Genomic DNA, 22,464 nt, shown 5'->3' on the forward strand with positions numbered 1-22,464 from the left:
GTGTGCAAGCCAGGAGATGCATTCTTTAAAATTCTTTTATCTGGAGCTGTTGGAGCAAGCAGCACTATTGACATCAGTGAAGTAGGTGGGAATAGAAAGTCTCAGGTGTTTTTGACTTGGTGAGAGGTTAATTTTTCATTGGATGTGATGCTAGAAAGAATTTTTTTACCCTCTTGTCTTCCCATCTCTCTTCCCTCCCCACAAAAAAGGTAGAAAATATCCTGTCATTTCTCAGTGGTTTGCCACTGGAATTTGGTGACATATTTTAGAGGCACTGAGCATTTTGCTTGCAAAAAGCATATTACGTGAAACAGCCCAAAGTGTGTTGATGTAACTAGGAAGATAATTACTGCTTGAGCATTTCAGTAAAGGTTGGCCAGTACAGGATAGCAGTTATGATATAGGATAAGATAATGGTCACAAAACTTAAGAAAAATACCACAGCTTTTGAAAGGTAAACAAAGAGATACTGGTTAGATTATTTCTCATCCATAAATGTATATATCCCAAGCAACTGTTAAACCCAATGGCATTCAAAATGACTATATATTAGCTTCAGACAGAAGCAAAAACAACCACTACAAAACATATGCATAAGACTGCATCTCAAAAAGCAGCAATAAAATGGAATGGACAATAAACAAGGCAACAAAGACTGCTTTCCTTGTTAGTCCACAGTAATGAATCAGGGGTCTGTTCCGTTTAAGACAGAACCACAACAATTGTGATTGATCAGTTCTTTATGCTCCCCTCCCTCTTTATAGTCAAACCATAACATTCTAGACATACCAATACTAGCAATAGTAATAGCACTTAGACTTATAAACAGCATCACAGTGCTTTATATCCCTCTCTAAGCGGTTTACAGACTCAACACATTGCCCTCAACAATCTGGGTCCTCATTTTACCGACCTCAGAAGGATGAAAGGCTGAGTCAACCTTGAGCCCTTGAGAATCAAACTGCTGGCAGTCAGCAGAAATAGCCTGCAGTACTGCATTCTAATCACTGCGCCACCACGGCTCTGGAAACTAAACACAATCTAGCTCCCAGAACTGAAAATGGAAGCATATCTTTAAAGTTCACCAAGTTACACGACAGTGTGTTGTGACTGTGAAGTGAAGAACTACAAGATATGCGAAAACAAGGCATGAATATAATGCCAATATATTCTTGAGTTACTCTTATTTTTTAAATAATAATTAAAAAATTGCATTGAAAATTAAACCAATAGTTTTATATTCTAAAGTATGCTTAAATAATTTCTTAAAAGTTATCACTTGTTTATCATTTGATATTCTCATTGGGGGATTTTATTTCTAAACACAGAGCTGGTTAGCTGAAACAATAACAAAAGTTATTTTGTAATAGAAAAGAAAAAAGAAAAAGAAAAAATACACATCAAAGTATTCAGTATATACAGTAAAAAGGGTGATATGCAAATATAGTTTTTCATTTAACCAGAAGCATTCTTAACCAACTCATGCTCTTAGTTTCTAAATAGTTCTGTTATAGTTAGGGGTGGGGTTGGTTGTGTTATTTTAAAGGCTAAAATTCTGAGTTCAAAAATGCAATAAAGGGATTTCGTAAAATAATGGGGAATGACACACTGATTTCCTCTCACTGAGAGAGCTTCTAGTTCTCCAAATTTCATAACTGGCACTGAGACTAATAACAGGCTCCTTAGAGAAGGCCATTAATGAGTTCATAGCCTTAAAGACGAAAAACAAATCAGATGAAAGGAAGACAGAGGATGAAAGGGAGGCGGAATAGCTTTGCGCCTTCAAAAGACAAGAGAAAGAGGCAGGGAGGGAGAAAATGATGATGTTGTGAGTTATCAAGATATTGCTCTTGACCCCAAAAACTCCCTACATAGTAGGACAAGTAAGGACACCATTTTTTTTAAAAATCAGGCTATAGCCACTTGAATCCTAGCTCAGCCACCTGGCCAATAATTCTCTCCCATGTTCCTGAGAAAATTCCCTGAATATCTGATGGCGTATTTATTTGGTTACTTTATACTGGTAAAGAGTTACTTTTTTATATTCTCTACCTGAAATGATTAGAGTAAGCTGTCGAGCCTTTTACAGTAAGAATAAAATCACTTGCATAAAATTGCCACTCTCACAATATCACATAAAAAGTGCCAATACTTTCACCTTCTATCAACTGGGGTTATGGCTTGGACCAATTTCTGAAACTTCTTCCTGTGCTCCTCTCTCTTCTGGTCTACAAACCATTATTTCTGTTCTTCTCTATGTCTTTTTGCTTCTTAAACCGTCTGACTAGCAAACTCTCTTTCTTTGCTGTGCCATGCAAAAAAATTTTCTGATCTATCCCCTTTTTCTAGTATTACTGAGCTTATAGCTTGAGAAATAACTATAGGTTATCTTCTGTGGGCATTTTTAAAATCAACTCCAGGCTCTTTTCTTTCTTATTGGCTGCAAGATGGGTTTGACTATGCCATGCCAATTCTGGTGGTAAGGTCCTTTAGATTTCAGCAGGATTCCTCTTTTTTTCCTTCTGTCCTTGTCGTGCTTTTTTTTTATTTCCAAGAATCTGCCATTTATTTGTTCAACCCTACTTCTACTAAAATTTTGTCATGCATTCTCAGGACTTATCAGATAAGATGCAGCACTCAATGATCCCTTGTGAACCAGTGATATTTTTTTTATTTGTATCATATTAAGGACAGTATATCAGTTTCTCTAAAGAGGAGTTTTTCAGAAATATAATTATGTTTTTTTTAAAAAAAAACAAACATCTTTGGGGATCAAGTATGATAGGTTGTATATACCTCAGTATGAAAAATATGAAAATATCTCAAAGAGCAAACTGGTTGTCATTGACAGAGAAAATAGAATGAATTAATGCAAATTATGCATGAATTGTGAAAACTGTGTGTATCCTGATGAAATTTTTACTAAAGATAAATTGATTGAGAAATGATACAATAAGCAAATACTAGTGAAAAGACAGATCTTTTAATTTATTAAATTTTTTGCCACCCATCTCAAGTGAGAAGATTAGGCAGGGCGAGGGGACTAGTTAGGTAGTACATAGCATCTTATGAGTAAAGATACCTAGGAGTAATCTGAATGCAGACAAACTGGACTTTAACTATGTTCTTTAAAACAAACATGGGTTGAAAGGATAGAAACGTACGGTGAATGGTGATGGTATAAAAGAAAGTTAGCTGTATTTCCTTTCCTTTTTCTAGTCTCCTCCTGTTTATTTTATTGGTTTATTATTTCCTACTTCTTTTCTATGCTGTGCATAATATTGCTTAACATGAAAGAAAATTACACGATGGACATGTATATATACAAATGTATGTAGGTGTTACCATTTCCATTTTTGTTCCTCTTCTTTTTTTGTTTTTTTCTTTTTCATATCTCCTGGGGGCTTCTTATCTTTGCTCTTTATTTTCTTCGGTTTGCTCTCCTAAAAACAGATAAATGAAAACGTACTATGGTAACACAAGATTCTTTTATATTTTAAAATTTAGCGTAAAATGAGATCCATTTGAAATATTCTTAATAGAAAAGGAGGTTTAACACACATGTATTTTAGCGGCTTTATACACTGGGGCTATGAGAATGTTTTATCAAAGTTAATATATCAAGGTTATTATGAATAACTATTTTTAAGTGAGATATAATAGGTCTGAGCAACATTATCAATACTGCTCAATTTAAAATTTGATTTTCTTTTAAGCCTGATATAATGCTACATGTATAAACAAAAGAGAAAGTGTATTTTCAAGTAAATATGCTATATTCATATTGCAACATCTACAAATTTGCTTAATTACCTCCAAAGTTCAGGCTAAAGGTACTGTGTTTCCCCAAAAATAAGACCCACACCGAAAATAAGCCCTAGCAGTCTCTGGGCGAAAAGTGTTTGGGTGCCTATGGTGCACCTCCACCCCCTCCCCTACCTGCCTCGCCTGGTGGCAGTGGCACGGCATGGTGTGCCGCATGGCCTCCTGTTATCAGCGGCCGCAGAAGTGACAGGCAGCCACATAGGCTCCTGTTGGATGGGGTTCTTGGTGCCGCAGCCGCGAGGCAGGTGTTGGGAAAAAAATAAGACATCCCCCGAAAATAAGATCTACCGCCTCTTTTGGAGACAAAAACAGTTTATAAGACCGGGTCTTATTTTCGAGGAAATAGAGTAGGATTCTTACTATATATATTGGACAATATTTAAAGCTATGTCAGGATCAATACTGATCCACTGTCATAAATTGTTGGCAGTCCATAAGATAAAATAAAATGTAAAAAATACCTCTTCATCTTCCTGTTTTCGTTTTTTTGATTTTTTTACATCTTCGGTTTTAATCTTCTTAGGTTTGTAGTCAATACTGAAATAGCAAAATAATTGCAAATAATTCATTTCTTTTTAGCCTCATCAGTTCTATTTGAATATTAGTGCTTGAAAAAATTACCCTGCCTCCATTTCAAAAGGTTACTTTTTTGTCTGTCTGTCCGTCCAATCATCCATCTATCTTCCTTCAATTTGTATGGCTGTCCATCTCAGCAAACAACTCTGAGAAGTAAACATTCTTAAAATAAAGTTGTCATTAAACTGTTGGTTTAATAATTGGTTGCTTTAGAAGCCTTTTCCAAGGCTATAGAAATTATCCCAGCATCTGACAATAAATATGAATTATCTATCTATGCTACATCTGTGAAACAGCATACATTTAATGCTTTAGTGCTTGATTCAGCCTACTGCCCCTTATATTGATCAACTTTATTCTAGAGAACCTCTGCAAAATAATATAATAATGCATCAACTGGAAAACACTCTTGATGTACTCTGAATTGTAGATTCTATACACCAGATATAAATTTGTGTTCTGATCTTATCAAGAGATATAGCTAATCAACTGAGTGATGAAGACTCAGAACTGGAAAGACAGCTGAATTTAACACTCACTCATCATCCTCTCGGGGTCTCTTGTAATCTTCTTTATAATAGCCATCATCATCTATTTCTTCCTTTATACGTGGTGGACTATATGATGAAGGAATATACATATTTATTAAAAAACAGTTAAAACATCATCTGGAAGCTCACCTTACTCACTAATTTTACTGCAACAAGAATTCACTCATTATCGTTGCATTCTTATCTACTCTGGAATGAAGTACTTGCAATATTCAATGTTAAAATGGAAACAAATTCCTGCAAGAATTTCATGACAAAGAGCAAGAGAATAAAACTCCTCAACAATAAAACACAAGCCTCTGAGCCTAAGCAAAAAGTTTCCCTGTCAGTTGTATCTAGGGCACGGTGCTCATCTCTGTTTCTTGGCTGAGGGAGTCAGTGTTGTCCGAAAACAATTTCCATGGTCATGTGGCCAGCATGGCTATACACCAAAGGCTCACAGAAGGCTGTCACCTTCCCACCAAAGTAGTACATATTAATCCACTTGCATTTGCATGCTTTCAAACTGTTAGGTGGGCAGGAGCTGAGGCAAGTAATGGGAGCTCACCCTGTTTCACAGAGTTCAGGTAATCTGATACACCATTTCAATATTTTAGGTTTTTAGAACAAGTCCTTTCATTGGCTCTCTGCCATCTTTCAGCTTTCTCATGCCCTGATTCAGGATATAATGGGATAGATCCAATTTAGCATACTAGTAGGGGTGTGCATGTTACCTGATGTGAAACACTGTGCTAATTTGCAGATAATATAGACCAGGACTACTTATTGAAACTTATTTCATTCTTTTCAGACAAGAACAAAAATTCAGAAAGCATGTTCGTGCAAAGTCATTACTTGCCTACCTGGAGAAGCCATTTTCCTTTTCTTTCTTTATTTTCATTTCACCAGATGATTTACTCTAAAAAACATAAGTGAGAACTGGGTCATTATGATTTTTAAAAATGACATTAGATTTTCTCCCCATGGAACTGACAAAAGACCTTGCACCAGAAGCTTTTGTGCCGAGAAACTTTTCAATCTGTGAGACTAATCTCAAACATTGCATCTTTTCTATTTTCTTCTTCTAACAATGGCATTTATTCTTACAAACTTAAGATATTCAAATACAATGTAAAAGCTTGTTTTTAATTTTAAATGTCTTAAATTTGTGACAATAAAACAGATTTTTACAATGTTCTAAGCTTACTAAGTTTTGGGAGAAAGTAGTGATGACATTGATGTAATTGTGAGACGAAAGTTAAAATTTTCAGACAAAAATATTCTGTTGAACTATATATGTAGCACTTGGAATTTGATAACGGGATAATATATTTGGATTTTCCATGCCCTTACTATTGCTAAACAATAGACATTGCAGTATTGGAAAAGTAGATGTTCGGCTCCTTTCACTTAATGGATTGAATATCTAATTGCACTTGCCAATTATCAGCAGATTGCCTATTGACATAGACTTTCTATGGAGAAATGTAATGAAATATGGGGCTTATTTATATAAAATGCAGCACATAAAATAAGCATGATAATTATATGAATGTATTAGAAATACAGATGTACTTGAATAATCACATCAGATAAGTATAAGAATTGTATTTTAAAATTATATATTATATTTCTTTTTTATTCTATTGTGTCACCGTTTTAAAAGGTACTTTCTATGTATTTCTTTTCTTTGACAATATATGCATTTTTATCATAATTATCTTTGTACCCTTTTGAACCTTTTTCGACATTTTAAACAAACAAAACATTCAAATACAATGAAGTTGTACACAATTTGTAACTTCATTTTATCCTCAGAACCTTAACTTTTTCTTGGTATCAAGAGCTGCAGATCAGATAACTTAGAACATGAAAGCAGAGAGTGGCTTTATCCTTGATAAAAGTACAACCCAAAGGAGTAATATCCCCATCATAGTACTGTACCTTTTCTTCCTTTCGCTTCTCCTTCTCTCTATCTTTGTGCTTGTCTTTGTGTTTGTCATGTTTTTCTGAACTACCATCTTTATGTTTGGTTTTCTCCTTCTCTTTGTGTTTCTTCTCTGAAAACTCTTTGTGTTCACTGTAAGATTTAAGAATACTTTCAGTCAGAGAAGGGGCAACTGAAAAAAAAAGTCACATTATCAACATCCAAATAGACTTATCAGCATCTAAAGTTAAGCTTTCAAAAATTTATTGCAATGATTGTATCAATAGAGGAAGGAATACTAGTTATCATTAACTTAAACTTTCTATTTCTTTTCTAGCAACAGTAAAGACAGTCTGCTTAAGAGAAATCAATAAAATTCACAAGTAACTGCATTCCTCTGACATAATTGCAGGCATATGTGTGCTTTGCTTAATGTATCTCAACTAAAATGATCTTAAATACATCACTAACTTGGATTCTCAATGGTGCTATCCCAGCTCAGTGAGGAACATGTAAACTTAAAGAAAACAATGCTATTATAACTCTGCATGTATGACTCGGTTTCTTTAAATTACTCAATATTTTCTCTTTAAAGAAAAGAAAAAGCGACACAAACATTTCAGGAACACATCTTTATTTGTCTAATTATTCTCCAGGGAAACCCAGAAAANACAAACTAAGAAAAACCTAATAAGTGACATCTCAATTCGTACTTAAACTGACTATGCTTTCCAAGCCATGGAAATATAATGGTTGAATTAAGATCCAGAAAAGGCCAAGTCTAAACTCTTCTAGGATAGCCTGCCCAAAAGTAAATTTCACAGAACAGAAAAAAATGATGTATAATGTTCAGCTGTTATCAGTCGTTTATATTATGACCACATGAAGAAAGCAGAAACATCATAAGCACAAAGACAAACTTGTATTTTAAAAAGATTACCTCCTTTTGAGTTATCCCCTTTTAAAACTGTAATTAGCCTGACTCCAACAAATATTCAAAGCAAAAGCTAAATAAGCAAGTATTCTGAACATTTTTATGTATTTATCCTTTAACAAAAATCTACACCCCCCCAACCCGGTAATTTATAAATGGACATATAGTTATTTCTTCTGAAAATATTCCTGTTTCATTGCAAATTCTACACTAAGATTGGAGTCAGAAGTGCTAAAAAGCCTTTGCAGTTTGCATGAACTATTCTATCAAATAAAATTCACTTATTGTACAATTATAATCAAAAGAAACCAATATTTTCCAGTGAGTTTTATCTCATCATAAAACACTGTTATCCAACAAAATACTTAAAACAGGAAAATACATCAAATCTGCAGTTTTTGCCTGTGTGAGTGAACACAGGTCTTTGAGCGAGTCTTGACTCTTGATGACTGCCTGGGAAAGTCCCTGCAGTTTTCTTAGCAAGATTTTCAGAAATGGTTTGCCGTTATCCTCTTCCTAGGGCTGAGAATGAGTGACTGGCTCAAGGTCACCCTGCTGGCTCCATGCCAAAGGCAGAATTAAAACTCACAGTCTCCTGTTTTTTAGCACAGTACCTTTAAACACTGTGCCAAACTAAAACCAATTATCTTGGAAACTATATTAAAAATTTCCTAGCTTTACTTAAAGAGTCTCTTTGTATGCTTTGAAATTTCTTTTTACCCAATCTTAGATTTGTGATCTTAAAATTAAAAAACAACAATATGTGAATGAAGAGAAACAAAAGCAGCTTTAAATTGTTTTCTATTATTATGAGTACCTGTTCATAATCTTTCAACACAGATCTAATTTTTGTGGCCTTGAACTTAAAGAATGTATGAAAAAGTGGGCTAAGAATTTTAATTACAATATACAGATGGATCAATGGGAAGATATGTGGTTAAAAGGGTGAAAGTTACATTGGGATATGATCTCAAAGGGAATTTTTATAAAATGGTATATTGTTGGTACATGACGGCAGAGAAATTATTTAGAGTATAGAAAGGCACTTGAAATATATGTTTTAAAAGTGAACAACATGACGGGACATTTAAGCATCCTTGAGGGATATATAAAAAAGCTAAAAATATTGGATTCAAATACGTACAGTACAGGAAATTCATGATACCTAAGATACTGAAAGATTAATATTCGATTCAAACCAGAACTTTTCCTTTTATAATTAACCAATTAACTGCTTTAAAAAAAACCATGGAAAACTATTTCAATATATGATTACTACACCAAGATAGTATTATATGCACAAAGATTCATCATGGAGAATGCCTGGTGAAATTGACAGAACTTGCTGACAACCTATTAACTGAAGGTACTAATCTTGTCTCCAGTGGTTGGTAAACGCGTTTACGACGTTTACCCCGTTGTGATCGTAGCCGTCCTGTGAGCCCCACCGAGATCACGGTCGTACTGCGAGCCCCGCCCCACTACGATCACGGTCACCCTACGAGTTCTCGACACGATCACGACCGCACTACGAGCCCCGTCACGATCGTTTGCTCGGGGCAGTGCTAGCGCTGGTGGGATGCTCAGAGCGGCGCTAGTGCTGGTATGACACTTGGGGGCGGCGCTAGCACGAGTGTGACCATGCCTTCATGGGGCCCAGTGGCCTTTTAGTTGGCCGCGGCCCACAGGTGGGAACCCCTGGATTAGATAACAGACACCTATATTTCTTGGTAATTGGAAACTCAGTAAGTTTAAACTTTTCTATTTCTATTTTCTTTTCTATTTTTCTTCATTTTTTTACTTGCACTGTTTGCCTTTTTCTGTCTTACTTTGTATTAGTATTAGTCTTTATCATCTTTTTAAATTTTTTAAATAAAAAATTATATTAAAATGTATTTTTGTAGCCTTAAGGGTTTTCTATTTCAATATCATTTTATGATGTGACAAGATCAATTATGCGTAGCAGTATCACAGATCTATCAAGATGACTTACTTCAAGATATACTGTGTTAATATAAATAACTTTATAGAACATGTAATTATTTTATGCTCCCCAAGGCTATCTATAAGATCAAGTATAACCTGCCTACCAACAGGGGTCTTATCAGGTTAAATCAACCCAAAAGAATCAAGCCCTTTAGAATAATCAGAACATTAATAAAATATGAACTAAATTTTTCAACTGTTAAACTGTCCAAATTCATCTATGTAATAACAATCAGATTGAAATAATCTAGAGACTATAAAAATTTATTCAAGATTTTGAAAACTCAGATTTTGCAAGCTCAGATCATAAAAGTACCTGGCCTTACCTGTTACTGTACTTGGATTTTTCTCTGTCTTTATCCTTCTTGTGCTCTTTGTGTCGATGTTCTCTGTCTTTGTGTTTATCTTTATGTTTGTGCGAATCTGTGGACAGAACAGCAAAGAAAGGAATTTAGTAAAACAGGGAAATAAATCAGTTGTCCAAATTGCTACAATGCTACTAATTATGCATTGGTACCCTAGGCTGAGACACATGCTATCAATTTTCTGTCTTGGTGGCTAGACATTGTAAGGGTCTTTATGCCCTGTGATAGAGCAGGTTTACAATTTGGAAGTCCTTTAGTATTCTTGGCTCCTAGCAGGTGGCTAGTGAGAGCCTTTGCCCAGCTATGGAATGTAATTTGTAGCCATACCTGATTCAAGAGGTCCTAGATACAGTAACTCATGTCTTGCAATGTGATTTATGTAAGTGTGCCTTAAAAGACTAGAAATTAAAACTTGTCCAAAATGCAGCACCCCATGTATTAATTGGGAACATGTAATACCAAGGGTCCTGCCCTGGTTCCAAATTCAGTTCTGGGTACAATTTAAAGTATAGCCCTTAATCTATAAAATCCTCCATAGCGTGGCATTTAGATATGCCTTGTCCAATCTTCAACCGTGGTAGAACTGTCTCCTTCACTCTGGCTATATTTGGTAGCGCGTAAGTCAGCCATTTTTCTTCCACATGATGTCATGTATTGAAGCTGAGAGGAGGACATTTGTCAGTGTGTTATGTGATCGCTATCAAGTTGGTTGTTTTTTTTTTGTTCTTTCATTTTGTGAGCTTGTAAAACGCAATAAAATTAAAGTAATGGTGCAAAGAGTTGACTGGTTGCCCAGAAAGCGATGTAAAATAGTATTATTAAGTGAACAAGGCTACAGTTATAAAGAAATTAGAAGAAAAATTGGTGGAAACTTAACCAAAGGTGGCATTTCTACTGTACTTTTCCCAAAAGGTTTCCACAATTTTGGCCACTACTGTATATTTGGTGGGCTCTAGGTGGCAGCTTTTTCTGTTATGGCGCCTGCATTATGGAACATGAAGTGAAACTGGCTTCATCACTTTTGACTTTCCAAAGGACCCTCACAACCTTGGCTGTACCATCAGCCCTGGGGATTGGATAATTATTAAATATCTCTGTTATTATTAATATCCCGCTGTCCAATATTTTTTAGATTTTTAAAACAATCTCTTTAATGTTTTAAAATAAAATAAAATAATGTGTTAGAATTCACAGCATTTTTCTCTTTTTGACATTGCAATCACTATCAAACAGGCTAAACTGAAATTCTGATTTTCCCAAGAGTACCACCTGACCTTAATAAAAACTGAACCCTGGTCTCACATAATCCTGGTGCTAGGAAACAATTATCCTCAGAATCACACAATTCTCTTAGGAATTGCTTCCTTATCTATTTTGCATATGCAGATGGGAGGTGGGGGGATATGAAATCCAGCTATGTTACAACTTTGAGCATTGTTCATTCTAGATCCATTTGACTGGTTGATTTTCCCCATGAGTCAAAACACTTAGAGCAGGCATGTCAAACTCTCGACGTCACGTGAGGTCGCATCGTGACTTTTTCCCCATTGTTGGCAATGGGGTGGGCGCGGTTTCAGCATGACGCATCCAGCCCGCAGGCCGGCATGTTGACATGCCTGACTTAGAGTAAACTTGTTCAGGAATCTAACTGAATAAGCTACACTGACCACTCAGAGTGTGATGATACATGTTGCAAGAGAAGCCTAGATCACTTGCGTTTAGGCTGTAGTAGAAAATTTTCTAACACATTCTTACTTTAGCCATAAAGAAGCACAAAAAAGTACTGGTGTTCAACATGACTTTTTTGTTTTTATTCCTGTGAATGCAGCAAATTTGTTTTCACTAAGCCATGTTACTTTGTTCAGTTTCCTAAATACACTAGCACCACCACTCCATTCCCATGTCTGAATTAATAAACTAGGAATGTAATTATATAGTACAAGATAAAAATCTAGGATTTATTTTTATTATTGCAATTGAGCTATATAAGACTTACAGAGTAAAATGAGGTGCAAGTGGGTAGATATGAAAAGAATAAGCAACCATTTAATTTTTATATTCCATGCTTAGCTACAGGCTTAGCTAAGATAAGTCTGTAATTAGAAGGTAATTTTATACTTTTTCCAGAGAACAAATCCCAGTAAACCATTAGGATTTAACTTTTCAGTGAACATGTATAGGATTGTGTTGTTAACTGGAGAGCAATGAGATACATTTATATATCACAGATGATTAAAGCTAATTTTCTAGTGTCTGTATAAGAATATTTGCTATGTTTTTAAAAAATTAAAATAAATACCTTAAGAATTTGAGGAACTTTTTCCTTCATACCCCCAAACCACTTATCTGAAAGTTCTTTTTACAAAATGTAGGTAAAACACTTTACATCAATTTAAATATCCCTGCTGTGATTGGATATGCCAAGCAATGCAGTCATAAAGTGTGATGTCACATGACCACACTGCTTATTACATTTCACTTCTGAAATCTTGCCGAGAAAATTGCAGGGACTTGTCCAGATAGTCAGCAGGAGTCAACCTTGATTTGAAGGCTCACAAATGAACACACAATTCCTTTTTAGACTGAACAAGCTATAGGTTTTTAATATGCTAAGGATTGCTGCATTAGTCAATTAGTTGCATTTTCTTTAATAAAAACAATAGTTCTAAAAGGGGCGTTGTCTTATCTGAACGCCTTTTCTCAGCATGACGATGGAGAATCCACCAATGGGTTAACTTCGTCTTCTGCCCGTAGAGACTAAGTCAGCCAAGTTGCCACGCCTACCCTTTGGTTGGAGGAGCTGGATCCTAGTTTCTGGAACGGAAGCAGGAACCATTGCAGGTCTCTGGAGTGTAGCCGTGCTCAGGGCACGATTGCTATGTATGAAATCATCTTTCCCAGCAGATGGGAGAGGGTGGCCAGTGTGGTGACGCTTTTCCTTCGAATCTGAGTGACCAGGACTCAAATGCTGTTTTGACATTCTCGAGATAGGTAAATCTCGCACTTCCTTGTATCTATCAACGCTCCCAGGTGAAGGAGGCAGGTCGACGGAACTGTTTGGCTTTTTTGGAAGTTTACTGAGAACCCGTGGTCTTGGAGGGTTCTTAAGGTTAGTATCAATTCTGGCTGTGCTGCCTGGACGGAGGAGGATTGGATGAGAATGTCGAGATAGCACTGGATGCCCACCGGGATGGTCCATAAATGCGAAGCGAGCGTCGCCAGTACCTTTGTGAACACTCTGGGGGCCGATGAGAGGCCGAAGGGTAGAGCCCTGTATTGAAGGTGTTGGTCTGCATAATAGAACCTGAGAAATTTCCGGTGATCAGGAAGTATGGGGATATGTAGGTAGGCCTCCGTCAGATTGATGTATGTTAGGAGGTCTCCTTTTCTGATGCCGGCCAATATAGATTGGAGTGTCTGCATTTTGAATCTTCTGTATGCCAAGTGATTGTTTAGACTTTTTAGATCTTTGCCCTACATCCTCCCGAGGCTTTTGGGACGATAAACAGAATGGAATAGAATCCCCGTCCTTCTTGTCCCGCTAGTAACGGCTCTATGGCCCAGATTTCCAGGAGGTGTTGAATGGCCTCCTTGAGGACGCCTCTTTTGACTGGATCCCTGGGTGATGGGCAAGGAACAAAGTGCCTCGGGGGTTTGGAGGTGAATTCCAGAGAAAGGCCGAATCTGATGGTGTTTAGGACCAAGAGGTCCGTGGTGGCTTGCCATCTGTTTGCAAAAAGGACCAGCCTGCTACCTATGGGAGAGGTCTCCCCACCGTCACTTGGACTTACGAAAGGGGCGTTCCCCCGCTCCTTGAAAGGGCCACTTCGAGTGGAATTGCTATCTGTATCTGTCCCTGTTGCCAGATCTATCGACCTGACGGTCTGATCTGGGCTGAAAGGGGCGGGAGAACAGAGGAAACTCTGATCCTGTTTCAGGTCGGAAGGTCTGCCTACAGGGATAGGTAGGGGTTCTCTTATCTACTTTCCTTGAGAGGTGAATCATGACCTTGCATTTATCCTTATTTTTGATTAGGTAAGGGTTTAAGGCCTCACTGAATAGTTGGCCACCTCTGTACGGCGCAACCGCTAACCGCCACTTTGCCTTGATATCCGCTCGCCATTGTCTGAGCCATAGCAATCTGCGGGCTGTGATGTTGGACGCTATTGCTCTGGCAGGATAATTGGCAGCGTGTAATGAAGAGTCCGCCATGTATTCTGTTGCAGCCACAAGCCTCCTTAAGTCATGGTGCATTCTGTCCTCCTCTGGAGAAACCCTGGCCTGGAGCTGGTGCAGCCAGAGTAGGGAAGTTCTGGCAAAGAAGGAGTTAGATATCGCTGCCCTTATCGCCCATGCTGAGGCCTGATGGGTCCTGCGGAAGGTAAGTTCCGCCTTCTTGTCCTCTGACTTCAATGCCTCCGCCATATCTCCAGATACCGTGGAGGGTGAGAACAGTGACGCCAGGGGTTCATCTACTACTGGTACCTCTATCACCTCTGACAGGGCAGGATCAACATTGAACAGCTTCCTGTCAGTCCCCCCCCCCCATTGAGGGGAAGGATCCTGGCGTTCCCCAATGTTTCTGGATTGTATTAAAAAAGAGAGGGGGACAGGGAAAATGTTGCTGTGTGAAGGTGGGTTCAGAAAACACCTTGCTAGTAGTGCCCTGGCTGGTAGAGGGTCCTCCTGAGGGTCCCTTGCCTGTCCAATCTTTGCCGTGCTGCTGGCCTTGTGGAGCAGGGATTTGAAGAGGGCCGGGTTAAAGATGCCTATGAACGGTGGGGGGGTCCGGGGATAGATCCTCATCCTCTGACAGCCCCTGGTCAGTTTGTTCATAGTCCCCAGTGAGCGACATCCTGCTTCTAGAAGATTGAGACAGCGAAATCGATCCCTGGTATGCCGTGGCTTTCTCTTTGGATAGTTAGGATCGACCTCCTGATGCTACAGATTCAGCCCTGGATCTTTGGTGCATTATGGAAGCTATGCCTTGTGCGACAGCCTGGGATATCAGGGCCTGCAAATGTTCAGATGATAAGGCTCCTTGACCCTCTGAGGGGTGAAGTCCCTCCGCTGTGTAGGTAAAGATTGCCTCTGGGCTTTCAGGCCTTTTGCTTAGGGGGAACCTCTCCGCCTGCTCTGGGTCGGCCTCTGCTTCCAGAGGCCCGAGTCTTGGAGCTCCCGAGGTCTGAGTGGCCTGTAGAGCCCCAAATATCTCAGCCTCTGTGTAGGCAGGAGAGGCCGGTCCGTCTCCTGCTGTGTTCTGACGCTTTTCAGCCCTGGAGAATTGTTTTTCTAAGGCCTGGTGTCTTCATCTTGCCTCGTCAGCAGCCTTAGAGCATCTCTTGCCAAAGATTGCTTTGGCCTTGATTCTGCCCGCTGCTTCCTGATTGGATGATCTTGACCTCTTACGTCCAGAGGGACTGATGGAGGTATCCTGTGAGGTTTGAGGAACGTTGGTGTCTGCCATTGCCATAGGAGATATCTCAATGTTGTGACTGAGAGGGATTTCGCAGTAAAAGGGCCTGGTAATAGTTCATGTGTGGCTACAGGGCAACTTGATGGGGTTACCAGTACAAAATGCTGTAGCAACTGAAACCAGGTCAGGACGGCAAAACCAAATTAATGGTATGACCCGCATCTCTGTGATCCACTTAGTGACCAGCTCACTAGTACTTTGTTAGTGGCGGCAAGAACAATTTAATGATACGACCCGCACACATATATGGTAGGCAGACAGATCAGAGTATTCTGTGAATGTAGGTCCTCCTTCCTCTTTTCTTCTCTTTTTTTATAACACTGTATGAAAAATGCACAATAAGCAGGTAAGTTGAACAGAGATTCTCAGTGTTTCAGTTGGTGCGGGGGTTGTTTTGAATGGGCGATCCCCCCCCGGACCAGAGATTTTTCGGATCATTCGGCTTTCCGGACACAGTTCAATTTGAAACAATTAAATTTAAATCGACTTGTCAGTCATTGTGTCAAATTGCTTGCCGCTGATGCAGACGCACAACTTATTGCGGTCCCAAAGTAAGCCAGCAATCTGGTCTGTTTGAATTTTGCGGCTCAGGAGAAAAATGGCAGCCGCAAGTGTTCATTTAAATTACCAGCCTGTGCTGTGTGGCCGGGGATTCGCTGCTGCTGCTTCAGCAAGGCGATTCGCTGCTGCTGCTTGGGCAAAGCTATGGCTGGACGACTAGACTAGCTTCTTATTACAACGGGAGGAGTCCGCCCCTCCCCACGCCGATGTAAGCCCACGCGGTGGCCAAAATGGCGACTGGTCTTTGTTTAGCTTGCTGCAAGTGACTGGTTTGAGGCTTTAGCAGAAGCCTGCTGGGTCGCTGGGGATCCAAGTGGCTGTGCGCCGCAGCGAACGAACAGCGGCTCGCTTCTTTCTTTCTTTAAAAGGGGAAATGAAGGAGATTAAGGAGAAATACAACCTGATCGTAGTGACTTCTACGACTAGACTAGAGCCAAGAAACACGTCCTCTCGGGCGAAAGACTAAGTCGTGACTGGGTTCCTGGTCCAGGGAGAGAGGCGTGGCAACTTGGCTGACTTAGTCTCTACGGGCAGAAGACGAAGCTAACCCATTGGTGGATTCTCCACTCGTCATGCTGGAGAACATAACATACACATTTTTTTCAGGATTATGCAGCATGTAAAAAACATTTTGAAAGAGTCATTCTTGTGGAAGACAGGGTTGAACTGCCTCTTTACAAGGATAATGATCTAATACAATATAATTTTAATTAGAGTATTTATTTCATTAATATAACCTGCTACTTAACTAACCAGGATGGCTGTTTAGTTCAAAATGAGAATACACTGAAGTTTTGTTTAAAAATTTTCTACAGTCTAACCTAAAACAAGCTAGGTTTCTGCAACACAGAATATAGCATGCTAAGAAATATGTTATGTATTTATGCTATCCCTGAAGATTACTTACAAAGTTAAGATTTTAACACAAACATTTCTTTTACGCTGGCATGTACTAATTGAAAGTTTAACTTAGCACTCTTAATCACTACAGTATGCTAGCATTAGTGCACATATATGTACATATAAACAGGATTGATTATATATTCAGATTCTGAAGTCAAGAAGTTTGTTAAATCTTACATCTGGACCCAAACAGAACAAAATGTCTGGACCATCATGATAAATCAGACTTTTATTAATAAAAACTTATTCATTGCTTTTTGAGTGACCAATGCATAATTTTGAATATGTTGACAGATATTAATTGTATTACTAAATTCTTACAAGAAAGACAAACGGGAAACAACATAAGGACAAAACATTCACTTTAAGTCTATGGGTTATAAACAATTAACCTCTTTAAAAAGGAAGGGAATTTACTGATATCCCATTTTGAGTTGAATTCAAAGTACAAGAACAAAGTACAAACTAGTATGGTGTTTGTGTGTGTTAATAGATAAGAAAAGAAATCAGAGATATCTAAAAGTGCAACAAAGGGAAAAAAGTACAAATCCATTGAAAAGCTTCTTATGAACCAATTTCAAATGATAGCCACACCCACCCCTGCAGACATGTGATTGCATTTTGTGTGCTTGCCAACTAGCTCACTTTAACAGCTATCTGCAGTATCCTATTCTATGGTTACATGATTCCCAATTTTCTACATATTTTGTCAGTTTTTGGTCTTTATTTCTGGTTTCTGGTCATTAGGTAAAATTGATTCACTTAATGATCGTGGTATTCATGTAACAACTGTTGCACAAATATGAGAAAATAGGGCATGGACACAATGCCTCAGTTTAGTACCATAACAATTTATGACTATAATTATGGGCTCAATTGTAAATCAAGGACTACCAGAATCTTCTTTACAACAGTTGTAAGTACAATTATAAATTTACTCCTACACTATAGTTACAACATGATTGTCTTCTTTCTATAATCTATTCTGTTTAATCATCAAAACCATAAATCATAAGTTCTCTTTTTCTATCAATCTCAAAAGAAAAATTTCTAGTATCAATTATATATTAATCTTTAAAATCCTCTGAATCACTGTGTATGTATTTGAATACAAAATTTTCTAGTTTTTACATGTCCACCAAACATGATAAAACATCTTTCATCACAAATTTGAATTGCCTTTATAAATTCTAGACAATTTCTCTGGTGACATAATCTTCAAAATTAAAACACAGTGTATGGGATATGGGAGCTATCATCAGTATATTGGCCCCCACCCTCTGGAACGAGCTACCCCCCGAGATCCGGACGATTCCGGATCTCCTAACCTTCCGCCGCGCCCTCAAGACATGGCTTTTCCAACAAGCCCCTGACTGGATCCCACTTAAAATTTATCCCTTATTAAAAATTTTTAAAAGTTTCTAAAATTTATACTGTGTCGATAATTATATAAACGAAAAATTAACCATTTATAGGGGAAATGTTTTTTGTGTTGTTTTTTAACATGCTGTGAGCCGCCCTGAGTCCCTCTGGGGAGAAGGGCGGCATAGAAGTTTAAATATAAAAATAAATAAATAAATATAAATTAAAACAAATAAAAAGTAAATTATGATCAAGTAATACAAGTTTTTTTTAAAACAGTGATTGTTTCCCTGCAATTGATAAAACATTTTTTTAACCATTTGTTAATTTATATAGATTATTAAATTTCAAAGTAATGCTATCAAAAGGAATATTAAAATAAGAAGCTCTTGACACATCACTTTGGCCACTATTCAAATATGAACATGTGGCTCAAATTTGTTTCTGGCTACAAAAACAAGATACAGCTGTATATAAAGACTTCATAATCTGAATGCTTGCACAAAAGCTAGGCATAGTATTGTACACATCTTTTAAATGCACATTATTGCCAGCATTGCGGTTACTACAGGGATTTTTTTAAAAAAGCTATCACTGATTTTCAGCCTGAGAGTTTACAGACGTAGATGGTTACTGAACCATCCATTCTTCACTCTTGACTTTTGAAGTATATTACCGTGTTTCTCCGAAAGTAAGACCCATCCTGAAAATAAGCCTTAGATTTTTTGGGGGGTGGGTGTAAAATAAACCCTAGTTTTGCGATGAGGCACACACCTAAAAATCAAGCTAGGGAGGGGATGGAACTGCCCCATGCGCCCCGCACCCACTTACCTTGCAGTCAGGCCTCTCGTCGGCTCACTTCTTCTGTGGCGTCCCCAGGCCTGCATTTCGCAGTCAGAGGCCTTTCTGGATGGCCACTGCAGCCGAGAACCGAGCTATGGATTCAATCCATTGCACAGTTATCAGCTGCAGAGGCCTTCCGGAAAGGCCTGACTGCGAAATGCAGACCCGAGCTCCATTCTGAGCTGCAGAATAAAGCCGCAGAATAAGTGGGCCGGCTGGGCAGAGCTGTTGGTACCGGAGGTGAGTTGAAAATCCCCTGAAAATAAGACCTAATGCCTCTTTTGGAGGTAAAATAAATAAGACCTGGTTTTATTTTCGGGGAAACACAATATGAAGAGGCAGAAAGTAATTTCACCACAAGTTTCTGATAAAAGCCATTGTATCAGATGGTGTCCTTTTTTGCCTCTTTACTATCCCACACTTGTAATCTTACTTTCCTTTTTGGTCAGTCTTACTTTAACCCAATCACAATTTTTGTTAATTTGTTTTGTAGCTGTATTAAAAACAGAAACATCTGTGTGTGTATCCCATTCTACAAATTAGAGAAATTAAAAGAAAAAATGAAACTACAAATATTATAAATTTAATATTCTACAAAAGAATTGTCTTTGGCTTTTTCCCATGATGTCTACTTGTGGTGTAATGATGTAGGATATAGAATATCCTGTATCCTGTACATAGACAGGATAAAAAGTTAGGGCCTCTTTACAGGGCTTGTCTGAATAAACTAATATACAGGTATTAATACTGATATTGATATTAATTGTATACCAGGAATTGTTTAGAACAAGTATGATAATCAATATTTATAATGATTTCCTCAGCACACCTATCAAAGAAATGGTTTGAATTTCAATCCTTTAATGTACATTTCAGTAGATACAAAATGTGGCTTTATAACATACACGTTAAAATGAAAATAGAACAGCCCACAGAAAACTTCATTTGCCTTTCAAAAGAACCTTATAATTCCCACTGAGGTCAATATTTTTTATCAATCCTCTTAACCTTTAACAATAACTTTATGTCCAAGAAAAATTCTTCCATTGTAATGGATACAAAGGGCTTTCTTAGATAAGACTGCCAGTCCATTCCACAAGAATCACATCCAGACAAATCAGATATCTCCTTTTGCTATGTGCAAGCTCAAGCAGATCTTGCCACAGTGAAACATTATCAGGGAGCAGGATGAAGCAATTTTAGGATTAAGATACAGTACAACCTAACCAGAATTTGGTATTTTAATTCATTCTATCAAAACAGATATGTTACAGTCAAAACAAGTCATATCTGGAATAAAACATTTTTTTTGCATAATACACAATAGTCCCTTGGCCCTACTGTAATAAAAAAGATATTCCTTGAATATGTTTTCAAGTAGTTTGGTAAGTACTGCAGGCCTTTCAGATCTTTTCATGTATTCTGGAATTCGTTACTCAGAATTACATGTATTCATTCTTAATACAAAACATTTTGGAAACTAGAATATTGTAATACGATTGATTCCCAAAACTGGTATCAAATCAATGTTTCAGGTTCCCTTTTCTACTCCAAGCATTTAGTGAAAAGAACAACTCTCAATATAGTAATTTTATAAAGTATTTGTTTATATAAGGAGAACATATGCATAGGATTGACTATACACATCTTCAAGGTTGCAATTCAGTACTTAATATAGCTAATATCTCAGTGAAATGTTTTGCCAAGTTACGCTTTCACTCTCTTAAATCAAAACTGAGATATATGTACAGTAGAATTGTATTATCACTTTTTTTTCAGATATACTCTAGGGTCAGTGGTGGCGAACCAATGGCACACGTGCCAGAGGCGGCACTCTGAGCCCTCTCTGTGGGCACGCGCGCCATGCCCCGAAGATGGCAACTGTCCCTCTTCAACCAGCCACCCACTAACTTGCCGAGGTCCCACATGGCCAGATGCATCCCAGCACCCATGCGCTCTCTGGCCTCTGTATGCAGGGGCCAATGGTGTCAGGCAGCCGCCGCCCCAGTCTGACCTTGCCCTGTGACAATGGCACCCCCGCCCTGCCTCACCTTGCCTCACCCAGCAGGATGAGCCTCCTGCCCCATCCCCCCACCTGCCAGAGACCCCCTGGATCTCCCCCAACCCTGCTCGGCCCCCTGAGGCGTCCCTCCCAACATTGAGGTGATCATGCCCACCTTGTCCACACCCACCCAATCTGCCATGACCACCACAGCCACGCCCACCCAGTGAGCCACACCCACCTGGCACCCAGCGATAAATAAGTGGGTTTTGGGTTGCAGTTTGGGCACTCGGTCTCTAAAAGGTTCGCCATCACTGCTCTAGGTAATGTTTTTCTTTTCCTAATATTTTATACAAAGCTATCAGTATATTAGTTCCCAATAGCAGCAGTTTTCAAATCAGTTTAAGTAACAAATAGTTATATAAATTAATTTCTGGCTAAAATTATAAAAAGGAGAAAAGTTTAACTAAAATTGGCAAAGACTTCTTGTTAAGAATTATGCTTTAGCTGAACTAATATTCTCACTAAAATAAGGAGAATTTTTGGATGACAATACCACAGTAGTCTGCCAAGATTTATCAGCACAATTTTAAATTAAAATTAAACAGAAAAATTATTGTGAATCATGTTGCATATTCATTGCAATTTTCACATTTTGTGCTGACAATGCACTAAGAAAATGAATAAAACCCAGAGAGCTATCAAACTTCTGAGGCTTCACTAGCAATCTTTGCTCTTACACAAACACGTAAATGTATATGTGTATTTGTTTGAACCACAGACATTCCTTGAAACTGAGGGACACAAGTTTTAAACTGTAATTTAAGCATGAAGTTCTCATTTATTAGATGGAAGTCAATCCCATTTCTGGACTCAGTGCAATTCAGGATACTGAGATATTTATGTTCAGATCTCATAAGCTATTATATCAGTGTTTTTAAAATGTTCTATCTGATCTACAGATGTGCTTAAGAAATTGATATCTATTTCAATATCACAAAACATAAAAGGGAGATATATTACTCCATCATTTGCTGGCTAATTCAAGATTTCATGAAATCATGAGCCACCAGGACTTTAATATCTTTTGAAAATCTTGTCATTATATAAATACACTTTTTAGGTTAGGATATTACAACAAATGCCAAACTTGTGAAGGGTTAATGGGGGGGAA

At 38.1% G+C, this 22,464-nt stretch overlaps 1 protein-coding gene across 1 annotated transcript in view; it reads right to left on the bottom strand.

Annotated features, from left to right (window-relative positions):
• The window catches only part of TOP1 (DNA topoisomerase I), a 70,236-nt gene that overhangs the window by 28,254 nt on the left and 19,518 nt on the right, over positions 1 to 22,464 (bottom strand). The window contains exons 3-8 of the mRNA XM_015815749.1: positions 10,105 to 10,201; positions 6,876 to 7,011; positions 5,795 to 5,850; positions 4,941 to 5,018; positions 4,287 to 4,362; positions 3,346 to 3,443 (exon numbers count right to left, since the gene is read on the bottom strand). Of these exons, the coding sequence (XP_015671235.1) occupies positions 3,346 to 3,443; positions 4,287 to 4,362; positions 4,941 to 5,018; positions 5,795 to 5,850; positions 6,876 to 7,011; positions 10,105 to 10,201 (541 nt within the window). The remainder of the gene's footprint in view (positions 1 to 3,345; positions 3,444 to 4,286; positions 4,363 to 4,940; positions 5,019 to 5,794; positions 5,851 to 6,875; positions 7,012 to 10,104; positions 10,202 to 22,464) is intronic.

The sequence above is a fragment of the Protobothrops mucrosquamatus genome, unplaced genomic scaffold, assembly GCF_001527695.2.
Source record: "Protobothrops mucrosquamatus isolate PMUCROS unplaced genomic scaffold, P.Mucros_1.0 scaffold373, whole genome shotgun sequence".
Classification (NCBI taxonomy): domain Eukaryota; kingdom Metazoa; phylum Chordata; class Lepidosauria; order Squamata; family Viperidae; genus Protobothrops; species Protobothrops mucrosquamatus.